Source organism: Eufriesea mexicana, unplaced genomic scaffold (assembly GCF_001483705.2).
Source record: "Eufriesea mexicana isolate 0111107269 unplaced genomic scaffold, ASM148370v2 scaffold1576, whole genome shotgun sequence".
In the NCBI taxonomy this organism is placed as follows: Eukaryota; Metazoa; Arthropoda; class Insecta; order Hymenoptera; family Apidae; genus Eufriesea; species Eufriesea mexicana.
The window spans coordinates 49,470-76,449 of record NW_016909689.1 but is presented as its reverse complement, the minus strand read 5'-3'; the positions used below and the strand labels follow the sequence as shown (position 1 = coordinate 76,449).

Here is a 26,980-nt window from a genome sequence, read left to right as displayed (position 1 = left end):
AAGTTGTCGCGTAAAGGATTATTCGCAAGCTAGTAGGACACGCGGCAAGAGGGAAACGAATATCAGTGCAACGAGGCTCATTGAAATCGCCGCCATTGCGAGTCCCGCTGTTAATTTCTTCCCTGCCCTTCCCGCCCCTAATAATCCTTTCTACACCCCATTGTTGTCACAGTGGCTGCAAATGAAACGTTTTGCCTGTTCCACTCTCGTAACAGGCGTATTGAAATGATTTTGCCTCAAGGCGGTCATGGGAACGCCATTTTTCCACCTTCTTCGCGTTTGTCGTGGCTTTGCAATATATTATACGTGTGCAATATTTACCTAAGTCCAATCGTTCGATCCACGTAATTTTAAATATGGGAAAAAATTAAAACTAGAAAAAGAAAAATAAATATAACATAAATGTTGCGACAGCAATAATACGTGGAAGACTCGCCTCGCCGTTCTTCTTGACGATCAAAAAATTAGAAAACGAAACATCAGACGATCGTGAGAAATGAAACAAAACATATCAGATGACGTAAAACGGTTTTGGAGCTCGGACAAGACACGACAGACGTGAACTAAAATTAGAAAACGAAACATCAGACGATCGTGAGAAATCAAACAAAACACATCAGATGACGTAAAACGGTTTTGGAGCTCGGACAAGACACGACAGACGTGAAGTAGAACTGGAAGACGCAAGAGGGTAAACGGAAGACGGAAAACGAAACGAAAAACGTCAAGGGAGAAGACGATACACCACACACACACCAATCGCACACACCCACATCATAATCGTAAAATAAAGCGTAATTACAACCACAATCTGCGCTTTATTACCACCTAAGTGCTCGGTGTCTCGTAAGGGATTCGGCACACTGAGAAAAAGGGGCAACTCAAGTTTACCAAGCTGCCCCCTCCGCGTGGAGCTCATCCACATCCACGCGGTGCAACAATAAATATACTGGGTGCATGGCTGTAAGAGATATCAAAGTCCCGCCATCTATGAGAAGAGCAGAATACTGTAATTACATGGATCAAACATACACACTACTCACAGTTATACATACTTAGGTACACGTAGAGTGTACAAACACAGGTTCACCTTAAATATTTTATTCAGTTTTGTACTCAAAAGCGAAAAAGAAATATGTAGGGTGTTCTCAACAGTCGCACAGATTTTTGAGGAATTTAGGTTAGTCTGACAGAAGAATGATTGGAATGAAAGTTCATGTTTTCTTCTTGGAAAACAAATTGCAATAATAAAAATTTCGAAAAATGTTTTCATTCGATGAAATTTTCATTAGATCACTTTGACTTTTTTAAATGGCATTATGCACTATTGACGTTATAGTGTTGACGTATTGCTGATGAAAAGACGAATTCAACAACTGCTACGCAATGACCTTCGAGTGACCTTTAGCTTAGAATATCGCAGTAATTGAGAAAATAATTATTCTACGTATTAATGTTTGTTTTGCTTACGTCAAAATTAATATCGATTTTTGTTCGAATGTAATTGTAATTACATAAGTATACCTATTTTATTTTCATTATTTTTACTGCTTTAATTATCATCAATTATGTATATCATATCTAGGTACTCATTACAAATAAGTATTGTAGTTATAGTGTCAAAGAAGTCTTAAATTAATTTAACGATAACTAAACAAATTTTAACCTAGGATATATTACGTTTAGTTTCTCTCATACTTCGTACCCTCAGACGTAAAATTTGTATCAGGTTGCCCTTACTTTATTGTATTAAATATATCAGAACGAGAGATTATTAGCTTAGGTATCGATTAGTTCCCAAATTCAAGTTAGTAACATAATATGGGATTTGTGAGGTTGAGAGGGTGGCATGACTGAATTGTGGAGTTGGCTTTCAATGTATATAACGAGTACGTTTGACAGTTTTGCGGTGGCATAAGAGCTGATGAGTGTAAATGTATAGTAAGTTGGATAATTATAAATGATTTGCATAGCAAAATAAATTTTTATTTATTTAATTCTCGCAATGACGAGGAATATGGACCATGGACCATACGATTAAAACAGTATTAACACTTATACTGAAGCAAAATGTTAGTATTATAGTTAATCGGGAATTGCACATACAGGAATGGGGAAGTGAGCGTCGAACCGGGAAACAAAACACACATCCAATTGTAGTACCTATAGTGGTCAAAGTCTCCTTAGGGACTCGTGTATGTGTCCCTCACTAACTCACTCACACACGAGTCCCTAAGAACGTGATGCCACCCACTAATACCGATCAGTAACTTCCGAGATCGTCTCAGTAAAATTAGAAAGTAATTCAAAGATATATACGCTATTTACGGTGAACGCGTATTGCAGTTACGGGTCGTGGTGGCGCTAGTGAGTTAAGTGGAAACTCGTCTCACGCCTACCGAAGCGCTTATTAGTGAAGGGATTAATATCCCGACGTATTTCAAATATCAATTCGAAGTTACTTAAAAATTAATTTACAAAATACAATTTTATTTTTTATTATTATAATAAATTAGAACATAGTGACATCGATAGTGATCCACTATTCCTGAATAAGTTTCCTGTTGCCATAAAATCCACTCCCGAGTCGCGAAGAGGTTCGACAAGAGAAGAAACGGTGGAATTTATTAACCGGCGTGTTCTCGATAGTCTCGGGTCGTTTCTCCATTGTAAATTTCACGAAAGAGGGCGTTAAGATCACGCGGCGCGTGCCTGGCCTGGCTCTCGCGTTTGATACGAATGTTTATGCGTGTCTCGCAGGGCAAAAGGTAAAGAAAGCGATAGTTGCTGGAGGGTTAGGGAAGGGCTGCAGCAGCGCGGCAAGGGAAATAACGTGCTCGAAGGAATAAGCCGCGATGGAAGCTCGCGAACGGAAAGTTTAATATTACCGCCACGATTTGAAGAGAGCAAAGGAAAAATTTATTGCCACGTTTCCAAGGCGGCAGTGAACTGCAGCGCCACGTCAAAGAACAATGCTGTTAAAATTGTTTTCGCTGCGGCAACGTTAAGAGGGACGCCTTCGAGTCTTATTCCGCTGCGGCGTTTTTCAGCCCTTGAGTTATGGTTGCAAGTTCAATGGATTAATAGGATTCTGTAACTATTCCATTCTTTTTTTCTTTTTTAGTCGCCGAGAGACCTCTTGGAAAATTAATATCGACGAAAATAGTATTTAATTTGCATTAGTTTACCGGTAAATATTATCGATCATTCTTCTTTTAAATGATATAATTAATTTCTTACAAGGTTAAAATGGTATTTACGTGTATTAATATTAATGTGCATAATCGTTGCTATTATTAGGATTAAATTTTTAACATCAAAATTATTATTCTAAAATTATTAAAATTTATTATTGCTATCACATTGTTCTAACTGTTATTAAATTATTAAATTGTTATTATTATTAACTATTATTTTAATTATTATCAGTTAGCATTATTATTAACTATTATTAAATCAACTATTATTCAATTGTCATCATTATTATGTTAATATTATTATTGTTGTTGTAAAATTGCTGTCACTATTAAACTAGTATTGTAACTCACTATTATTCAATTATTTCTCACTTATTATTATTATTAAATTATTAGCGCAGTTATTATTAAATTGTCATCATTATTATGTTAATATTATTATTATAGCTGTAAAATTGTTATCATTATTAAATTTGTATTGTAACTAACTATTATTCAATTATTTCTCAATTATTGTTATTATTAAATTATTGGCGTAGTTATTATTAAATTATCATCATTATTAAGTTAATATTATTATTATTATTATAAAATTGTTATCATTATTAAACTAGTATTGTAACTAACTATTAATCAATTATTTATCCATTATTGTTATTATTAAATTATTGATGAAAGTTACTATTAAATTTTCATCATTATTAAGTTAATATTATTATTATTGCTGTAAAATTGTTATCATTATTAAACTAGTATTGTAAATAACTATTATTAAATTATTTCTAAGTTATTGTTATTATTAAATTATTGGAGCAATTATTATTAAATTGTCAGTAATGTTTCAGTGAAATTTGAATAAGCGATCTGAAATTTCACTGTTAATTGATTGGTACCTCCTCAAGTAGCTTTATATGAGAATTTAAATGATTTCAAACTGTAGATAAATTATATATCTATAATTCATCCTAAATATCCTTTGAATTTTATAATTCTTCTTTTCTACGAAATTATCGTTACAAATATTGTAATTCATACAAATTCACAAGATATAAACTGTAATACTCAAATTCGCAGTATCTGAAGGCTTCATGCAAGCAGAGAAATAAACTTAAAATCAGCTTTCAGAAATTTCCATGATGTCTTATAAACGCTCCTAGCATAGGTCTGATCCTGTTGAATAAAACAACGTATATTTCCCTTACGTATCTGTATTATTACATTTCGCGCAAATTTTTGCAAACGTGAATCACGTGGATTCAGAAATCATTGCTTCCCTCGAAACATGAACAGAAGACAGTAGATAATAAAAATTCTGCACTGCAATGAATTCTATAATTATAATTCAGGTAATATAAAATATTCAATTACCAATCTTTTTTCACTACAACACACAACAATTTTCAATCGAATAAGTACACCTATCTCGATTATATCAACAATTTTGCCAACATCCATTTTCAAACAATCGTCAAATTCATCCCAAACCCAGTAAAAATAAATAACAAACACAGTTACACTCACGAAAAATCATAACATGAACATCATAACATGAACAGAAAACAGTAGATAATAAAAATTCTGCACTGCAATGAATTCTATAATTATAATTCAGGTAATATAAAATATTCAATTACCAATCTTTTTTCACTACAACACACAACAATTTTCAATCGAATAAGTACACCTATCTCGATTATATCAACAACTTTGCGAACATCCATTTTCAAACAATCGTCAAATTTATCCCAAACCCAGTAAAAATAAATAACAAACACAATTACACTCACGAAAAATCATAACATGAACATCATAACATGAACAGAAAACATTAGATAATAAAAATTCTGCACTGCAATGAATTCTACAATTATAATTCAGATAATATAGAAAATTCCATTACTAATCTTTTTTCACTAGAACACGAAACAATTTTACACCGAATAAGTATACCTATCTCGATTATATCAACAATTTCGCAAACATCCATTTTCAAACAATCATCAAATTCATCTCAAAGCCACTAAAAATAAATAACAAACACAACTACACTGACGAAAAATCCAATTCAATATAACAAGCAGGACAAACATAAATCCCTGGAAGAACAGCGACGTTTAAATCAATCTCTCCAGCAGTCAGCACGTGTCCCCAGAAGAATCCGATTAAGCCATCCCAACCCGTGATTCCCATAAATCCCCGAATTTCTGGTAAACCGAACGGACCGCGTGATATACTTTCGATACATTAATTGTCTGGGTTTGAAACGAGTCCAACAGGGCGGGGAAAGCAAGCCCAGGGCGAGCCCGAAGCACGAGGAAGACGCGTTCAGACCTGAGGGAGTGTCCCGTCAATTTATGTGTCTAGTTTCCTGCAGAAAATCTTCATACGGTAGCTGGAAAGGAAAAGGAAAAGGCAAACAAAGCGATAGCTTTTCATAGTGCGCCGGGTCACAGGAAGGGAACACTTGACGGGAGAAAATCTTGAGACACATCCATCCAGGAACGTGGCGGTAGCAAAGGGGAAAGGAGTCTTGCTGGCACAGCGGAAGTCGTGATCCACGCAGGAACAGAGCAGACCTCCTACTCGAGCAGAAGACCGGCACAGCCACCAGGAAGCTCCTCGTAGAAATTGTCTCCCGAGGATTTACAGTTCCTGCACCAATTCTCTCGCTCCCTTTTTTGCATATGCCCAGCCTGTCACCGATGCCAGTCCGCGAGCTTATTTTCCGAGACTGAGCAACCCTACGTTCCCTCGTGCTCCTCGTAAATCATGGATCCTGTTAGGGTCTAGTCAACGAGAGGTTACAGCAGCCTGCTTTGGCAAATATTTCGTTGGAGCAGGGCATGTGCTTTGGAGATTCGATAGATTACCGATGAGCTAACGATAATTGGCTCCTGGTCAGGTAGAATGGTTGTAATTGTTCCACGGTGCATATGGAGTATTCCGCCTTGGCATCGCTAAATAAGCCGTGAGGTCGGTATTTCCAAGGTTTATAACACGATCGGAAAGACAGACTATTTTAGAGTTGGGCTCTCGGTATATTGGGGAGCAATGAAACTAATATTCTTCAAATCTTCATTCCGCCTACGCTCGATAGCCAAAGAACGCGTTATAAACCTCGGTAATTCTGAAGGGTCATCCCGAAATCCCGCTAAGGGTAACAAACTACCGACGCACCGGACCTGGACGAACACCGTAACCCTTAGGAAAAACCCATGACCTCACGCCGGCTCAAGTGTCATCCCACCCTTGCAGGAGAAGGCGCGCCAAGGGCGCATGAAAGGGGTGATCACGACACTTAGGATGCCGCTGATTGGGAAATTAACATTTTTCTAAACAGCCAATCAACGCGAATCCTCGACATGCCAAGGCGAGGAACTGACTAACGCAAAAGGGTCAGTCAGTCAAACCACAACGTTCAAACAGTCAACTTCCAACTTTCAAACAGTAAAATCTTCTACTTCATCGCGACTCCGGGGAAGGGAGTAAGGAAGAAACAGATTAACATTCGGACAACCAAACAACAATAACAGCTCTAGACCGTGAAACGTCTAGAGCACCCCACGCGTTCATATTAGAAGGAAATAACTTCGATACACTCGCAACGCGTGGGAACAGTAATGGTACCATAATTGTGTGATAATGGTTGTCATAGAATATGTGGTAGGAGTGTGAGGAATTTTTGTGTGACGAGTATGACAGAGAGTCGCGAAAAAACAATCAGTAGGTGAATGACAGTCGTTACAACTAGACGCTGTGTGTGAGAGAGTCCTCGAGAGATTATGTCACACTTAGAATTTATTTTACTAGATTTAGTTATAATTATTGGAAGTCAGCTACGCCCATGCAACGACGACGATAGACCTGTTAAAGGTTGCAGGCCAATACCGACCTTTGGACATCAAGGGGTCGGTTTTAGGGGTTTAAAAGGGCCTGCTGTCCCTCGGAGCTCTTCGCTCTCACATCAGGAACAGTACAGATACCTTATATTTTGTGACCCACAGTGGCATTAAAAAGAGACTCTAGTGTTCCAATTGTATATTGCATAAAGTGTATAAATTTCACGTATATTAAACCTTTATAAATACAATTGCTGTGTAACTGAATACGGTTACTTCCCTGCACGTTAATCATTTGGTTATTTTCCTCCATGAAATTCCCAACAATGATTTATGTTGTGCTGTTGTTGTGTTAAATAAATCTTCTTATTAGTTTATCCATTTACTAGCAAATTGTTTCTGGTGAAAGATGTTCTGGGTGACAGTGATCTTGGTCATGGGTTCAGAGCTTGTGATGTTGGGTCTGGAATGGTTCTGTATTAATTCTAAAGGGGTTCTATATTGGATTTGAAAATGATTTAACATCAGTTTTGAAAAGATTCGATTCCGAATGGAATTTGGTTCTGGAACATATATATTAGGCTTGAAATTGTTCTAAGTTAATTCCGAAGTGGTTTTAAATCGATTTTGAAATAATTCTTTGTAAATTTTGTAATATGATAGTTATATACTAATCCTGAAACCGTTTTAACGTCAGTTTTGAAACAGATCCATATTAGGCTTGAAACGGTTCCATGTTAATTCCAAAGTCGTTTTACATCGGTTTTGAAATAATTCTTTTCCAATTTTGTAATATAATAATTCTATACTAATCCAGAAAACCTTTTAACAACTGTTTTGAAACGATCCTAGATCGGTTTTGAAACAAATCTATATTAGGCTTGAAATGGTTCCATGTTAATTCTGAAATTGTTTTACATCGATTTTGAAATAATTCTTTTCCAATTTTGTAATATAATAATTCTATACTAATCCAGAAAACCTTTTAACAACAGTTTTCAAACGATCCTAGATCGGTTTTGAAACAAATCTATATTAGGCTTGAAATGGTTCCATGTTAATTCTGAAATTGTTTTACATCGATTTTGAAATAATTCTTTTCCAATTTTGTAATATAATAATTCTCTACTAATCCAGAAACCCTTTTAACATCAGTTTTGAAAAGATTCTATAGTGATTCTGGAACAGATCCATATTAGGCTTGAAAAACGGTGCCATGTTAGTTCTGAAATCGTTTCAAATCTTTTTGAAATAATTCTTCATCAATTTGCAATATGAAAGTCCTATATTAATCCTGAAGTCATTTTAACATCAGGTTGGAAATGAAACTATGTCGATTCTAAATCAGATCTATATTAATCCTAAAACAATACTATATATAACTTCTGAAATGGTCATATCATTTCTGGCACAGTTTCATATCAGGTTTGAAACGACTCTGTCTTAGTTCTGAAATAGTTTTACATAAATTATTAAGTGATTCCTCGTCAATTTTGAAATACGATAGTTCCATACTAATATTAGGACAGTTTCGAAAGAACATACGTCCACATCAATCCTGATAGTGTTCCGAAATTTGCCCTGTATTGGTTTTGAAACTGTTTTATATCGATTTCGAAACAACTCCATTTCAGTTTTGAAACGATTTTATATCGGCTCTGAAACAATTTTATGTCGACTCTGAAACGGTTTGATGTCGCTTCTATATGGATTCTGAAACGATTTTATACAGACTGTACAACGGAATTGTATCAGTTTTGAAGCAGTTATACATTGGTTCTGTTAACAAACAAATATTTTTCGACTAATAATTGTAAACTAATGACAGGGAACGAATTATAGGAGGGAATGGGAGAAATGGTACTTGTATTTGATGTTAAACAAACAATGACGTTTCGTGGTGGCTGAATCATGTGCTGAGGTTGCTTTCCCTGTAATTACGTTAGCCCTCTAGTTACAATGTTTGAGTATCAATATTTGAATATTCTCCGAAATTAATAAAAAATCGTAATTAATAAACAATCATAAACGTCTAATAACTATGGGGAAAATCAAATTACTAGAATTCTTAAGAAAATAATAATCAAACTAGAAATACAATCTACTGAAATGACCAAATCGAAATGCTAATTTGAATTTAAAAATTAATAATCAATTGAGAAAGAAATTGGAAAATACAAAAATTCTGATATGAACATTAACAAATTTTAAACAATGGCATAAATATAATGCACTATTTAACTGAATAATCCAAAAAGAGAATACACAAGCGGCTAAAGACAGTGGCAGGCAATAATAGCAAATGCACAAAATATTAGTTTCAAAAAAATTAAAATAAATATTATAAATAAATATTAGTTTCAAAAATATTAGTTTCTCTGCATGCAACAAAAGCGAATATTCTGCAAAATTGTTCAAAAGATATCGAGTAACAATTTTATAACTTTGCAATACTGTAAACGAAAGTAAAACGTTATACCTTACACGAAATATTTAATTAATAATTAGATGAACATTTTATAATATTTTTCAATTTGAAAAATAATTGACAAAAATGAATAATTCGATTAATAATCACATCAATTCGAAGCATGCATAATTCATTCCGTACTTAATATAAAATACAGCAGTACTGATCGCTTTAATATTAATTTACGTCGCGTGTTTGCTTGATGACCATAACATTTTTGATATTTCGTATAATCATAAGAAAATTAATTTTAGATACATAGATTTATGTATTAATCAAGCACGTGGATAATAAAATTCTAAAAAATTCCATAAGTGTAATTAGGCAATTTAATAAGTGTAATAAGTGTAATTTGATCTATGACCAAATCAATAACAATTAATAATAATAATAACATATAACAATTAATAACAATAATGATATATTATTATTAACCCTTTGCACTCGAGAGGTGAGCTTCAGTCACCATTTCATAAAATTTGGAAGATCGATATTAATTAATATATCAAATTTAATGTAATGTAACAGTGTGCGAGGTATCGAAATCAAATAATTCTACGATTCTATTATTATACAATTCTTTATTTACTGCTATAAAAAGTATTGTCAGTTTTTTAGTAGAGAATCTTTGAATTTCTACTCTTCTTTAGCCAAAAAATCCTCGAGTGCAAAGGGTTAATATGGTATGTATGACATTATTGTAAATAGTATGTATTATTATTCGCGAATTTTTAGTTCCAAAAAGTGTATAATATTGTTTGAAATTTTGCGAAAGAATTTTCATTAATTAATCGATATTTCCAATTAGCAGGCAGGAGTAGCTCTCTACGCGAGTTTAAATCGGAAGTTGAAAACTGATATAGCTATCGATTCCGGTTCCTGGAACTTCAGAGAACCGTTATTTTTTATATCTGTCATAAAAAACCAAATCGAAGGGAATATCATTTTCAGTTGGAATTTGATACATCAAGAAATGGAACTACCAATATTGATATTAATATTTACAATTTATTTAATAAATATATGGATTCAGTATGAAAGAAGCAAGAAATACAAATTATTATGAATTCTTAAATATATAATAAACTTTTCCCATATATAAATTTTATATTTAATGTTATGTAATATTGTTTTGTTAATTAGTTATAGTATAATAATGATTTGTTACATGCACTATTTGAATTCTTTCTTAATTTTAGTACTTTATCTTTCATATTTAATATTTATTTAATATTTACATAATTTCCTATTTATTTGTCATAATTCGTGAAGCTATTCAATTTAGTAAATAAACTGCTTATGTGTACTGAGGTTATTATTAATTTATGATGTTTAATTAAAAGAATTTTTTCTACCATTCGTGTATTTTCGCTTTTGAAAAATAATAAAAATATTTTTCAGAAGAACCTATTTAACAGGAGCTTAAATATAGCAATTACTATTAAATAATTACTATTAAATAAGTAATTATAATAAATATATCGTTCAAGAAAAATTAAAATTGATGATAATAAATTAATCGAAACATGAATTTACAAAAATAATGAAAAATTAATAAATCATTTACTATTACAGGAGAAAAGTAATTAAGTATTATTAGAGTCAGTAATGATCGTGAATTTTTGGTCGATTTTCGACAGATAATGACTGACTATACATGTAAGGATCACAGCGTCACAGTTCGAGCTCATTTGTCAATTTGACCTCGGATCGAACAGATCAAAAGCTTAATCAAGCTAGATCCGAGATGCGAATGGGGTGGACAGTGGTCATCAGTTTGTATTATAAGTCAGCAGAGAACCATTGTCCACTCCGCACCTCGTATCTCTCGCATAATTTAATAATTCCTTAATTATTCGAAAAATTGTCACTGTAATGCAATCCAACAAATTTTGAAATTTCAATATATTTGAACTTAAATTTGAAATTTACCATTGTTTAAATAAACTGTATTTGCAATTCACGTGCAATCGAAAATGTTTTTAAACTAATGAGAATAAATAAACTAATAATTTTTAATTAACGAAAATAAATAAAGTAATAATTTTTAACTCATGGAAACAAATAAACTAATAATTTTAAATTCATAAAAATAAATAAAGTAACAATTTTTAACTAATGAAAATAATTAAATAAATGACCTTAAGCTAATAAAAGAATTAAATAACAATATTAAAATTAAATGAAAATAATATTTAATAACGAATAATATCAATAAAATTAATAAATTAATGACTAATATTATACAATAGTTATAAATTTGACATTCGATTTTTCTACGTGGGGTAATATAATATCGATATAATGCAGCAATCGAAAATTGAAAACTGTTGTAATATCGATTCCAATTTATCGAAATAGATTCAATGAACATTAGTTAGCATTTCTAACAGTTATAAACAATCAACATCAGTAAAAATATCGATTTCGGTTCCAGTTCCAATACCTTTCGGAATATTGGCTTTACCTATATGAAATTTTGGGAACAAGAATATGGATATCAACAGTTTCGCAAAATCAAGAGTAGAATCGATTTAAAAATCGAAATAGAACCAATATGGGAATATACAGAATCGTCATTGACACTAACATAAAATAGAATCAAAATAGAATTGATATTTCAAAGGCTACTGGAAACATAACTGGAATCAATATGGAAACCTCTTTTGTCATAGTTGAACATCCTTTTGGTCCTTCGTTAATATTTCAGCGAGATCTGTCATGTGGCAAATATTAATAGACATTTTTTGAAATCGTTTAAGCCCCGAATTTACTTTCCTAGCGAATTTAAATCAGAAAAATAAATAAATAAATAATTTTTGTAATATAGGATTTTGATCCTAACGAAAATATAGATTAGGTATATCTAATATAAAGCTTTTTGCTCTCATTTGTCAAGTCGTAGGTAATTTTGAAATACATAAGTTAATTTAAAATATACAAAATTTCACTTTCCTCCATTGAAATTATAGTTACTCCTTATATTTAATGTATCAGATTTTATTTTATTTATAACAATGTAAGTTGTCTTAAAATTTGTAAAATACACAGTAAATAATACAAAACTGAAAAAATTAAATTGAATCCAAAATATAGACTACGTCAATAAAAATATATTGGAATAAAAGAGCAATAAATATATAAATTTCATCTTAAAATTATTTTCTTAATTTTAATCCTACCTTAATTAATTTTAAAAATAATGAATAATTTTGCATTCATTTTTTTCATTATTATTATAATTTTTATTACGATGGACAAATTAAATTAAACGTTTTTATTAAATTTTTATTAAATGATTTTGTTATTAATTTTATTTTTATATCATCTATTGTAAAATTTATGATAATAGAGATTATTTAATACGCCAACTTGGAATGAAAATTGAGGGAAAAGATGAAATCTGGCTGGCACACGCACCTATTTATCTTTTGACGACCCAAAGAATTACACAGTCATAGGGTGTGTCAGACTCGTATAGCCCATACATCACAACGAAAATAATCTTCGTGAAGTATAGGTAGTATATTTTTTTCGTGGTTGACTTTTTTCGCAGAGTCTGCGACTTTCCACCCTTCTTCAATTTACTTCGAAGAAATATCTGACAATCGTCTTTATCGTGAAAAAAGCATTGGTAAAAATTGATGCTCGTAATACATAAAATACCTCCAAAATAAGTGAAATGAATCCGCAATAAAATTTCATAAAATTATATAGAATTTTTAAATACATAAATTCATATTATCTAAAATTTCAATAATTGATATTGTTCAGTTTTGAAATAAAAAAAAAGACTATATTTAATTAGCAACCTATACCAATTAATTAGGTGATAAGAATAATAGACTTCATTAAAATTATCTAATGAGTTCATTAATTTGTGATTTCAAATGAATTGTGCACCGAATACAAAATTACTATATATTCAATATTAACATAATTAATTGTTTATTAATTAAGAAGTTATTATTCAAACTTTTAGCATTTTCCAATCTCCATATAAAAAATCGCATATTTCATGAACAATAAAAAGACAGATTTTCAAATGAAAAAGATTATAAAAAAATAATAACATAAAAAATAATTGAAAAAAGAATTACTTACCTTGGAATTGACAATCAAGCACATTTCCTTCAATTTTTTAATGACGCCACGACGAGTACGTTCCTGATTAATATTCTGTAGTATCCAACTGACGATGTCTAAATTAACAAAACAAGAAGGTATTATTTATAATTAATAATAATCGTTTTTTTATACTTATATCTTCGATAGATATACTCAAAGATAGAATGTACTTCGGATGATTTAACCCTTTGCACTCGAGAGGCAACCCTCAGTCACCATTCAATCGAATTCTAAAGATCGATGTTAATTAATATATAAAATTTAAAATTAATAATAAAAATAATTCTACGTCTTAATTTGCATACGACTTCTTCTTTACCGTTTTAAAAATATCGTCGACTTTATGGCAGAAAGTTTTCGAATTACTATTTTTCTGTAACGTAAAAATCACTGAGTGCAAAGGGTTAACACGAATGAATTATCCAGGGCAACTAATTAAACTCCATTTTACTGGTAATCTTCGATAATGGTGCATGGGGATTTCAATGAACATTTTAAGAGTATGAATATCAGTGCTATTTATATTCAATCAATATTATCTCTGAATTGATTTGTAGGAAGGGACGGATAACTAGATCATCTCAGGGTTACGTGATTCGGTTAGCTGATAAATGAAGACGTTGTTATCAGTAATTTAATATTACCGACGATTCTCTGTGGCATCCACCAGTTTTGGTACCAAGGATCACTCAGGTTAAAGTACTGCCATCCTATTTGGAACAACGAGCTTACCTTGGAATAGTTCCTATATTAGGGACAGGTATATGTACTTATATACTGTTTATATATCTCCTACATAGTAACCAGTACTAATAATTTGAAAAATCATATATACATAATATAAATATTCATATACTATAATAAAATATTCAAATAATTTTTGTTGAATTATTTGTTCATATTTTATTCCAATATATTTTAACATTTTGAGTGACACTTATTGATTCTAAGCTTTGCATTAAAGTAACAAATTGTTCTGTTAATATATTCATACTGATTTATCATCTTGCTCTTTTCTTAGCTTTGATTGCTGTTAATTTTAATTCCATTAAATAATGACTCTCAATTTCTGTATAATAATATGTATACACACACATGTTGCTCAAGCTATAAATGTTAAAATTACATTTTTCTCAGGGTGTTTTATTATTGGGAAATATTATTATCATCTTGTTCACGCATTAAATTTATTTAAATAACAAATTGTATTAATATCCAATTTAATATAATGCAAGAGGTTTTATTCTGAAGAAGGCTGAGGCTATTCCAGGGTGTCCCACTTCATGTTTTACACTCAATTATTTCCTAAACTATAGTTCATTTTAAAAAATGTTTCAAATAAAATCTTGGTCATCGAAGGTCATTCAAGGAAACTCAATGTTGTTCAAAACTTACAATTTCTAAGTGTACAACAAAGATAACTTTAAACAGCATTAAATGACCTTGAATGACTTTTAAGAACCAAAGTATATTATTATATTATAGCTCAATGAATTCCCACTGTAATGCACTATCTACTTATATATAAAAAGGAATATACAGTTCCGTTCAAACAACTATGGTCACCTTGATATCTTGGAAGCACATCCACCAAACAAAAATTTATGACCATTACAAAATGTCTCCCTAAAAACAGAATAAGTTTCATCTAGAAACATTTTTTAAAGTAAATTCTAGTTGAGGAAATAACTGAGTGCGAAATTTCAATTTCTTTGTGTACATTCTCAAAATATCGTTTCCCAAAAACAGAAAAACTTTTGTTCTCATAAAATATATCAACCAATTAGCGGGCAACTGAAACAGGATGCAGATGATCGTTTCCCCTTACAAATTGAAAAATATCCAGGAAAGTTGTGCGTTAAGGAAGACTCGTAAATCATAGGATTTAGCGAAAGGTAGAACGAGCAACGTACCTTGGGAATAGTTGTTAGTCTGATGTTCCATAAAGAGAGTGCGTAATTCGTCCTCTTGGGTTTCGGTCCAGAGCTTGTGCGAAAGTTTCCTGCTATCCGTTTCCGCGTTGTAACCCTCGACGACGTCGCTTGCGTCACGAGAGGTCTTCCAGAACAGCAGCTCCATGTACGCTTTCCGGTTCTTCTGCGCGACTTCGATGAAACGACGGATTATGAAGACCGCGAACTTTTGCAGTTCCTGAAAAGGGTACTCGATTTTCATGGTTCGAGACAGGCACACTTACGGTGGTCATTAAACAACACGCAGAAACGCAGATAAGATCGACGATAAAATCTCCAAAGTTTGATGAAAAATGGCATTCGTGGGATATTATTAGGCAATTATTGGAAATTCATCGAACGACTTGAGAATTTTAATAATAAATCGAAACGGGCTAGGTAGAATAGGAGAGAAATTGTTATTTTTAAATTATGGCAATTTATAGCGAGTTTTAGTAAACTATAATGTCAGGAATTAAATATAATATTAGGAATTTTAGTGAACTGCAATAGTTTTGTAAATACTTATATGTATATAATGTTTGAAAATTCCATTAAAAGAACTTGTATTGCATCAAACGAATTATTATGATATATTTTTGGATATGATTGTAAAAGTATCTTATAAAATTTATATTCTATATGGAAACAAAGATTAGAAAAATATTAGAAATTTTTATTGTAGCAGTTAACACACTTCTGTTTTATCATATAAAAATTAAATATCAATTTTAATTTGGTGATGTAAAATCAGTTCCATTATAGTAATTTATGGCATAGAGAAAGTTGCGTAAATATAGAAAATAATACCACTTAAATTATTATCAACCTTTCATAAATAATGCTTAATAACATTTGATATTTAATACCATAAACGTATAATTTTTATACGTTTCATCTCTAATTCAGATTCAATAATTTTTCAATAATTCGTTATTTAATATATTTATCAAGAAAAATAAAAAGATTCAGGTTCACAATGTCCATTACAATATGCTATAATATAAATAATTATAGTATAGTTATTATATACTTGTACCTCTATGAAATGATACCAGAAAACAAAAAAGAATTACAATTATAAATAATCACCTTATGACCATAATACTTGGATTCAAGGATCCTTTGAAACACACGGAACATTGATGCTTGGAACATCATTCCTGGCATTTTGCAATCCCACGCTATACGATGAAGCATTTTATTAACATAATGATTAACTTCATCCGTGTTTTTATCAAATTGTTGTAGCAAAATCAACATTGCTTTCACAATCTTCACGTTGGCAAATCTAAAACAAAATATAATAAGTCAGGACGAGAAATATTTATGATACATTAAGCAACCACATTTAATTATCGTTTTACCTATGTATGAAATCAGAAAATTTGAAATCAGTTTCTGCGACTGTGGAATATGGTTCTGCTGCTCTTTCTTCTTCTTCATCCTCCTCCTCTGCAACAGTATGGTACATGTATTATTTTACGTTCTTAAAATATCTTTACGCAATTCCGGTAAAGAAGGATGCTGTGCAATATCTTACCCGGCACATCATCAAGGATATTTTCGATATTTTCTTCCTGCTGTGTTCCGCTTTGTGTAACAGGATCCTCTTCCACCACTGAGAACAGAATGAAATTTCTTTAGAATCCTATATTTTTAAAAATATGGATTAATGTTATTAAATATCTAAATGATAATTTAATGAAAATTTGAACAGAATGGTGAATTTAATCATTACTGAATTATTAACATATTATTAACATATTAACAAGGAAACAGAATTTTGTTTCCTTGCGAGGAAAAGGATTAGAATTAATTATAATCTTACTATACTTTTCAATTTGGAAATTAATAATATCGGTAATAATCAGCAGCAAAATATATTGCGAAAGATTAAATTAAATATATATTTAATATAGACAATCATAATAATACTTAATACAATTATAATTTGAATGATAATCTTATGCGCGCCATACGCATTCTCACGTTTAGTCATTGACAAGAAGGGAAAAAGGCGGGCTCATACATTCCTAGGCAATCTACCAGTAGCGCCACTGGTGGCGAGAATTTTCAATAGTGCAATAAGCAAGTAAAATAAAGGTATACATATCGCTGTATTTATATATAATATAAATAAATATATTAACTATTTTAAATAAAAGATTAATTTGCAACAAAAATATATCACATAATTAATACTAATAACTAAAAATTAAAAAAACTCCTCCCACCTAATTCTAATTTTACAGTCTTAATAATTCTAATATAACAGCATAGATGAAGTACCAACACATCAATTGGTAAAAAAAATCCGTTTTGTCGTATTGGAATCACTTTACAATGTGTTAACAATACGTCACATCACGCAACAGTCCAATCAAGGGATACTACATCTGGCGCGCGAATACTTCGATTTATTTCCATGTTGCATCAGTCGCTGGAATGTAAACAGAGTGGTCAATAACCAAGCGGCCAAGGACACCGAGAATATCGTATTACTGTATCTCGCGGGCATCGTCGTCTGGATTCTTCTATAGACAACGCGTATATATATCACCGACAGCTATAGTGCACGTAACGCGCACTGTCGCGAGGGTTCTGATTCGACGAACTTTCATCACGAACGGATCAACAGAACGCAGTGAACTATGGTCGTGTATATATCACGCGATACGGGATCGGGAGCATACCGTAAAAACACGGGAACGACACGTGGAAAATTTCGAAACGCGCGATGCTATTCCTTCGGCGAACGGGGACGAAAATTCCCGCAAACAATTGCAAGCTGCCCTAGAATACAGAGCAGATCGTGGACCGCGACGGAACGCGAGCACTCTATTGAATTCGACCGTACAAGAATCAATGGTAGGTAGCCGCTCTTCGAACGAACCGTGTTCGAGCGAACCGTACGTCGTCGCGCGGGAAGTGGCGATGCCGGGATCGTTCGTTAAAAAATCTATCGTTGAAAAATCGAGGCCACGCAGGATGAACGAAGGGAAAGCAGAGAGGTCGCGGTTGGATTAATTTACGCGAAAAATTCCGGAAAACCGGTCCTCGAAACGAAACAGTCAGAGCTGTTCGCGTATGTATACGTATAGGACGGAATAGTGGTATCGGATTGGGGATCGCGTAGGTTTCATGGGCGGACATGTTTTTTTTTTTGTCTCTGCATCGTGGACGACCCGACCAGCGAATTAAGCGGCTGTGGAAAGACGATTACATTTTCGACGAGTCTGGCGAGGCGAGGGCCCAGGCTGATGGCTAGGGAAAAATTGCACTCGGCGAAACCGACGATTGGATCGGCACAAAGCTTCGTTACGGGGCAAATTTTCTAAGGCTTCGAGTGAGTATCCTTTTTCCTCGCTTTATGGAAGTCAGGTCGGGCTCGGCGACGGGCCGCTCCCGTCCTTCCGGCGTGATTGTTAAAATATCTCGAATTCTGAATAAGGCTTGCGTATCGTTGGGTCTTAGTCTCTTGTGTTTCTCGTTTTCTGCTCGTTTATTTCTTTTTCGTCTCTTATTTATCTATTTTTCTTTTTATTGTGACAGTATATTGCTAGAGTCGAGAGAGAAATTTAATTGTGAAACAGTGTTGGAATATATGCAGTCTTTTGTTAGTTCATATTAAATTAAAATTTTTAATTGATTAGCTTATTAAAAAGTTTATTAAAAATGCCCTATTAGATTCATTAATTTTTGACAAATAATTTAGATAAGAATGATTGAAATATTATTCGAATGTCATACACAAATATTTTAAATTATATTTAATTAGATTATACTAATTAATTTTTTTATTTCTCTTTTTAAATATTAGTAAAATTTAGATAGACGTGAAGGATTTCTAAATGGATTTTAACATTATCAAAACAGATTCTAAATAATATATAGCTTTTAAAATAGAAAAATATTCTTCGAGGTATTGAAATTAGTAATTTTTGTTTCCATATTTTTTTCTTTTTAATTCCTCTTTATTATTTGTAATTATTATTTATAATAATATTAACAATTAATTGCACTATAAGTTTGGTGCCCATTTTACAAGTATCTAAATTAACAAATTATGATCAAATATGTGTTATACTAGAATATACAAATAACTTATTTAAACGTTTAAAGAATTAATTATAAATATGTTATTTAAAAATAATAATATTAAAAGAATATTTAAATAATAATCCTACAAGGAACCCTATTCCAAATCTATGCGAATCACAGAAAAGTATTCATTTCAAACGCTAAAATTATAATATGCATCGTTTTCATGGAAACGGATCTTCATATACGTTCTGATGAATCAAACGACACACGAGATTTCTAACCTACAAGACAGATCCCATTTTAAAAGAGAAATACATTAGAATTAAATGTTCTTCAAAGAAACCGAGCGAGGTATTTTAAATCATCGCCGTGAAGTTCCGTTTTAAACGCGCCATGTTGCTCCGGACCAAAGAAAACTTTTCCTACTGTCCGAAGAATTCAGTTTGCCCAAGTGACGTCAACGACGATGCTATTTCAACCTAAAGTTTTAATTGTTCCTTTCCGCGGTCTTTTGAACTCGCTACACCCGTTCGAGATAAAATAAAACGTGCAAGAGGCCGCGACGTTTTCATCTTAAATTAAAAAATTTTTCCTTCGCCGTACCAAAGGGGTAGTGGGGGGGGGGGGGGATGTGCCTCGTTGAGAAGTAAGTGTGTCGTGGTGATTCGTTGCGAAATTAATCGCTGATACTTCGTCAGCGATTTGAGTTTTGATGCATAACTTTCTCGCCATAATTTAAATACTAATAATACTAAATAACTTTAAGAAAATAAGAAGAAACGAGAAAAAGAAATTCTACTTTTTTGAAACTATTAGGGTGGTTCATCCCTTTAAATAGGATGATGGAAGATAAAATGGAATAATGAAATAATAAAATAATTTTTCTTTGTGCATCATATGGCGTTTACATACATAGGGTGGCCAATTTAACTTGAGCACTTAGATCAATTCACAAGGGTTCAACAAGGGTTAATATGTCAACCGTTTGTGCTTATACAAAAATTGATATATTGATTTAGTTTGTTTATTTTTATTTTTAGGCACATAGCAAAATTTTGGGAAATTTACTCATGGAAACGTGTATATCAAAATGATTTTTTCCTAAGGTGTATTTTTGGCATATAAAATTAACGCAAGATTTAAATTTTGCGCCATTTGTGCGGTAAAGTGTTGCCAACCAAAAGAGAAAAAAATATATAGCATGACTTCTGATAGTTCAAGGTTATTAAAAATTGGGAGCTTCATAAAAGAACAACGCGTCTTTATATCTGAGCAATATTTACAATTTATAATTAAAAACCTGTGTTATCTATCAAAAATACTTCTTTTTGAATTTTAGGACTTATTTACGATGATGGACAAAAATGTCAAAAAGCAGATTGTTTTGAACCAAAAAATATCATTATAAGCAGAAAATCTTTTTCTGGGCAATATATTTGGAAACTTCAAAGTTTCTCCTTAACGAGATTACATATTTATATTATTCTGTTGTAGTAATTAATGTTAAAAGGAATTTAATTATCTATAACATTCTAATTTCCACTTGTTCTTCATATTAAAAAATTTATATGTTTATAAGGAATAGAATATTGATGACCCTGAAATCTTGAAAACTGAAGGTCACGAATATTGTTATATTTTCATAATAACCTCATTTACTTAAGCAATAATTTTTTTAAACGATTTAAATGGCACTTTGCACAAGGGACACTTTTGTTTTTAAAAAAATTCATCCCCACCCATATTGTGTACAACCCTTTTCATTACAACCTCCTCTAATTGTAAATTAATTATGTGACTTCGACATCGAGATAAATATTTCATATTGTTTACGTGCAATGTAAATCGACTGCAAATTTGAAACAAGGAATTTCATTATGTGATTTAAATCAGATACTCCAACTAAATGATTTTGATGGATATTAAGGTTCTTTTGTCCCAGAGCAGCGTGAGTCGAATGGAATATAAATATTAAGATTATGCACATAAAATTTGCGAAAATTAATATGTCATATACACGAAACGTGCATCCTTGATACACATGGTATTAAAATCCATAATATTATTCGAATGCGTGAAAATTAAACACTGGCAGGCTCAATCAATAACGAGATATCGCTTGATGAAAAATTCATATATTTCGATGCCTTCGGTAATTACGTGTCATTAAAATTTTTATGACCGATGTCGCACGTCAGGAAATATTAATATTAATCTGCAATTATTTGCGAATCAAGAATCGATTCTGTATGTTTTGTAGGATTATCTTGGTATATATCTTAATTCGTTATCCAATTGTCGATTTACCCCTTTCACACCTTGATACGAAAATTTTATATTAAACCTGATACATAAATTTACTGATTCAGTAGCATCTCATGGAGATCATAATGTACTTGTCTATTAAATATAAAAGTAGCATCTAGTCATGACAAAAGAAAATTTTTTCCTAAGGTTATCTTGTAGGTCATTTTAAGAACACTATGAATTCTTTACATATTAACATTTACTTCTTATAATATGATATTGTAGTCGTACCAGAACAAGTTCAACGACCTATAACACTATGACCTTTAAATGACCTTGAACAGAATTAATATCATCTTATATGCTCATATACATATGTCATTTAAAGAATAGGTATATCAATATATTAGCTAAATATATTCATATATTAATAAACAATAATGAAATGAGTGAAATAATAAGTATAGGTATAGATGTATGTAGACAATATTTGTTAAAGTCAAGGTCATTAAAATTGCCTTTCTTAAAGTTAATATTTAGCAGAAAAGAATTGCTCATTTGCCAAATTAATTAACTATACAAAATAAAACTAGAAATTCATTTTATGTACAAAACGTTCTATCTATCATCTATCAAGCATTTTGGCTCCAAAAAATAAACAACTTATATGAAAAATACGAAATTTACTCTGTAAATTGCCCACATAATAATAATAATCGGATTAATATACGTTCATTATATATAATTTACTCTAAACAAAAAGTACATTACGATCTTGTTTCTCAGCCCTTTTCGATTCCAAAAATTCGCATTCCCCAACACGTGAAAACTCAACAACCCTGGAACAACGATAACGCAAAATATCCGGCATACAAAGAAGACTAATCTCGCACTTGATGGCGATAGGAAACAAAAACGGCGGGAAAACGGGCGGATTTAAAAACAGACGTATCTCGTTTCAACGCCGATGCGTTATTCATGCCCAACAATCGGATAAAGCGTTAATCTCGTTTGTTTGGCTACTTGCGCGTGAAGAATTCAATAATATCCTCGGGTCTCTGTCGCGTTTCAGCTCGCAGAGTGCCCCGGGTCACGAATTAACGATGCAAAGCGACACGCTGGAAAATATCTTCGAATAGAAGAAGCGTGACTCAATTATGGAGCGTGAAACGCCATTTCTATTACCCGGGCTCGCCTGTCCGGATTAGCCGCGTCCGTCAGCCCGCCATTTTGTCGAGGAGCCGCCATTTGCATAAACGGCGCACCGCGAAGTCGACCCAACAGTCAATATCATGAAGCATTCATCGCTACGATTCGTAGTTACCTGCCGGGGCCATCCAGCAGCCACGAAATCGGATTAAAGCTTCATCGCGAGACAACTGTTGAGAGATTATTAAATTTTCATAGAGAATTTTCAGTTTCGAATTTTGGTCACCTTTATTCGCAAGATTTATCGTAGATGACAAAGTGTCTGGTGTTGGGACAGGCTGTGAAGGATTAAGGTTAATCGAGTATCATTTTCAGCTAGAGTTGTGGGGGTTGTAGTATGTTTGGATGATTCTTGCGGAAGACTTACTATGCGTTCGCGAAAAGAAGACACAGCGTGTTTACATCCTCACTGAATGTTGAAGTCCACTGACACTTCTGTGATCACAGGCAATGACCGCCATTGGACAAAGTTCATCAGAGGGCTATAGTGATATCGAGTGAAATAGAATATGACAGCTTTGACATAGTATTTCAATCCAAACGTTAGCTATTATAGAGATTGAACGGTGGTAATGTTTATTGGTAAAAATAATATGAAAACTAATATTATTAATTCATTAATAACATTATTAGTATCCATCCTATTTAGTATCAATAATATAATTAATTAATATCATTAATCTATTAATCTGTTGATAATACTGTTATAGAGACTGGACGGTGGTAATGTTTATCGGTAACAATAATATAAAAATGTGAGAGTGACAATAAAGCTACGAACTATTTCTTGACTTACTGTCAATTCGTAGATTTTAACATAACTACGTTATAAATTCAAGTGACAGCCAATAATTTATTAATGTTTTCCCTTTTGTTATAAATTTACGTTCTGAACAATTCCTTATTAATAACAAATTTAATAATTCATATATATTTTCCAAAGTAAAATTGCATTCACATCTCCATGGGATAAATTTCTATGTCACGTATACATATATTTCAAAATATTTTTATTTTTTCGACATTTTTGACTAAAATTGTTAGTGATGGATGAAATATCAATAACAATAAAAACAATTCTCTATTTAATTACAGAAAAATGATCAAACACGAATATTAAGTACAAATCTAATTAATTTCTCACAATCACATGCTCACATCTATTTTCATTATTACAACTCAATTACAACTGACCTATGGCCAATCTCTCTGGTTTGTTCTTTCTACTTTCATACATTACATGAACACACAATTCACACACACTTCAATCATTATACGTATAGTCATTTATCACGATAGCCTGAATCCATTAGATATTGGCATCCCATGCATACTTTATTATATCAACACATATATATTCAAAATTTATGTTAACTATTACCACAACTATAACGCTCAACGTAGTATTACAATATTACAATTTCGTTCGACTTCGACTCTTAGCTTTACGACTCATCTCAATATTAACTGTCCTCTAATTGGTCCTGGCTTACTTCATATTTCTTTCCCCATGCACACGCTTTCCGATGTTTCCCTTAATATGACCAAATATGGTTAGGTTAGGTTAGGTTAGGTATGTTAAGGGCCTGACGCATCACCCAAGGTTTACCCGGCTGACCTGGGCTTGCACCTTCGACCCTCGTTCTCTCGGTAACCTTCATAAAGCTACGTGTACGTGGTAGGAAATGTGCGATGCTACACTATTAAGAAACAGAAGACTAATATTACGATTGGAAAACTATGAAGATGTTGCCATCATCCTATCTCGCTCAGTCTCATTGATCTTTATCACCATCTTTGGCCAATAACGATTACTGTCTGTGATCATAGGAGTGTCAGCAGACTTCGACAGAAGTGGAAATGTAAATATGCATAGTACCTTACTGAAGATACCAAGTTGAACTTGAAACACAGTATCTTCATTAAATAAAACTTGGACTTCACGAAATTTAACAGTGAAGTTTGGGTGAGTCAGATCAGAGGACCCGTCATCTTTACACAGGAATCATTCGATTGATGGCCCTATACAGGGTCCTAGTTAGCGCTGTGACCTGGTGGTCAGCAAACGAAGCTCTAATAAATCCCACAGCATAGTGAGGAGGTTGGTCATCAGGATCGTGCAGGGATACTAATTATCCTTATACCATTAGGATCATCTAGAGATGGTCTTCCATGAAGCAGTGACAGTCCTGATGGGACCCCTACTATTCGACTTATTGGCGCAGGGGGATGCTCGTGAGCTCTATGAGCTCCTCAGTCGGCATGGCAGGACTTCCTCTGAGGTAATCCTCAAAGTGAAACACCAAGTTCGACAGTCCATACTAACATCTTGGAGCATCCGGTTGCACATTGGGTCATCAGGACTGTGCTCTCAATTTTGGAGAAATGGGTGCACAGTGGCGGAAGGCTCACCTATCGCTCCACGCAGGTACTCACCAGGCACGGTTACTTTGATGAGTACCTGCACACGATAGGGTGCGTCGTGATCGCGGAATGTCTGTGTCGGTGTGAGACCTTTTCCCAGGAGAACGTGATCCGGTTGATCCGTGAACCTGGTTGTGTTCGCTTCGTATTCCCGGTGCTCTCCCAGCGCGGCGAGGATGGCCACCGTGGGGGTTTTAGTTGGTAAGACTCCCACATAACACCTCGTTAATCTCACATAACCTCACCTAGAGACCGGGGTATCTTTGCAAGACTTCTCTCACGTAAAGAACGGGCAGACGAAGATGTGTATGATGAATTTGAAGAATGGTAATTAATGTAGATCTATGAGTCCAATAAATTGGATAGAAAATGGATCCTTGATTGAATATTTAACGTAGAAATTTGTATATAATAATTGACATGGCTTGAATAATTTTTTGAGAACGAAGAAATGTAATTTTGGATATAGAAAATTTTTTAAATCTAATACAGGAATTTATGTATAGTGTAATAATTACATAGAAATTATAATACAAAAATTCTTATATAATGAGAGTGATTATAATAAATTAAACACGAATTAAACAAAAGTAAAACACGTTTGTGTGTATATCAAACGTAATGTATTTATTTTATGACACGATGAATTGAATATCGCGTAGGATTTATTGAAAATAACTGGAATGAAGTATATTTAAAGGGGATTTATTAATCGAGGTAGCCAAGCGAATATCGAAAACGATAATATTTAACAAAAAATCTGCTGTTCCATAAATAATGTCAAGTGAAGAGATTTTGAAGATGTAGAAGGCAAAACTTGCACAATTTTATTTATAAAAAATATATGCACAGAAACCATGATACATACACAAAATTTAAAAATTCCGCATAATTTCACATACTGTGAAAAAAGCTAGGAAAAGTAAAATAAGAGAAAAGGATAAGAAATAAAAAAATTATTCAAATACAAAATAATAAAAGTAATAAAATTATTTAAATAACGAAATTGACAACATTGCTTAAGTATAGAGAAATAAATATAATATAAAATGATTTAAGTACGAAGTAATAAAAATAATAAAATTCCTTATTTGCAAAATAATAAAAGTAACAAAATTATTTAAATACAAAATAACGAATCTGACAGCATTCCTGAAGTATAGAGAGATACATATAATATAAAATTATTTAAGTACGAAGTAATAAAAGAAATAATATTTCTTATTTGCAAAATAATAAAAGTAATAAAATTATTTATTTGCAAAATAATAAAAGTAACAAAATTACTTATTTGCAAAATAATAAAAGTAACAAAATTACTTATTTGCAAAATAATAAAAGTAATAAAATTATTTAAATACAAAACAACGAAACTGACAGCATTGCTTAAGTCTAGAGAAATAAATATAATATAAAATTATTTAAGTATGAAGTAATAAAAGTAAAAAAATTCTTTATTTGCAAAAT

The 26,980-nt window shown here is 32.2% G+C and overlaps 1 protein-coding gene across 1 annotated transcript in view; it reads right to left on the bottom strand.

Moving 5' to 3' along the window:
- timeout (circadian regulator timeout) overlaps positions 1–26,287 on the bottom strand; it is a gene marked incomplete at its 5' end in the record, with an annotated part of 52,808 nt that extends 26,521 nt beyond the window's left edge. Inside the window, 6 exons of the mRNA XM_017901255.1 lie at positions 13,611–13,708; positions 15,548–15,785; positions 16,679–16,877; positions 16,954–17,041; positions 17,130–17,207; positions 26,224–26,287. Of these exons, the coding sequence (XP_017756744.1) occupies positions 13,611–13,708; positions 15,548–15,785; positions 16,679–16,877; positions 16,954–17,041; positions 17,130–17,207; positions 26,224–26,287 (765 nt within the window). The remainder of the gene's footprint in view (positions 1–13,610; positions 13,709–15,547; positions 15,786–16,678; positions 16,878–16,953; positions 17,042–17,129; positions 17,208–26,223) is intronic.
- Positions 26,288–26,980: the final 693 nt, after the last annotated feature.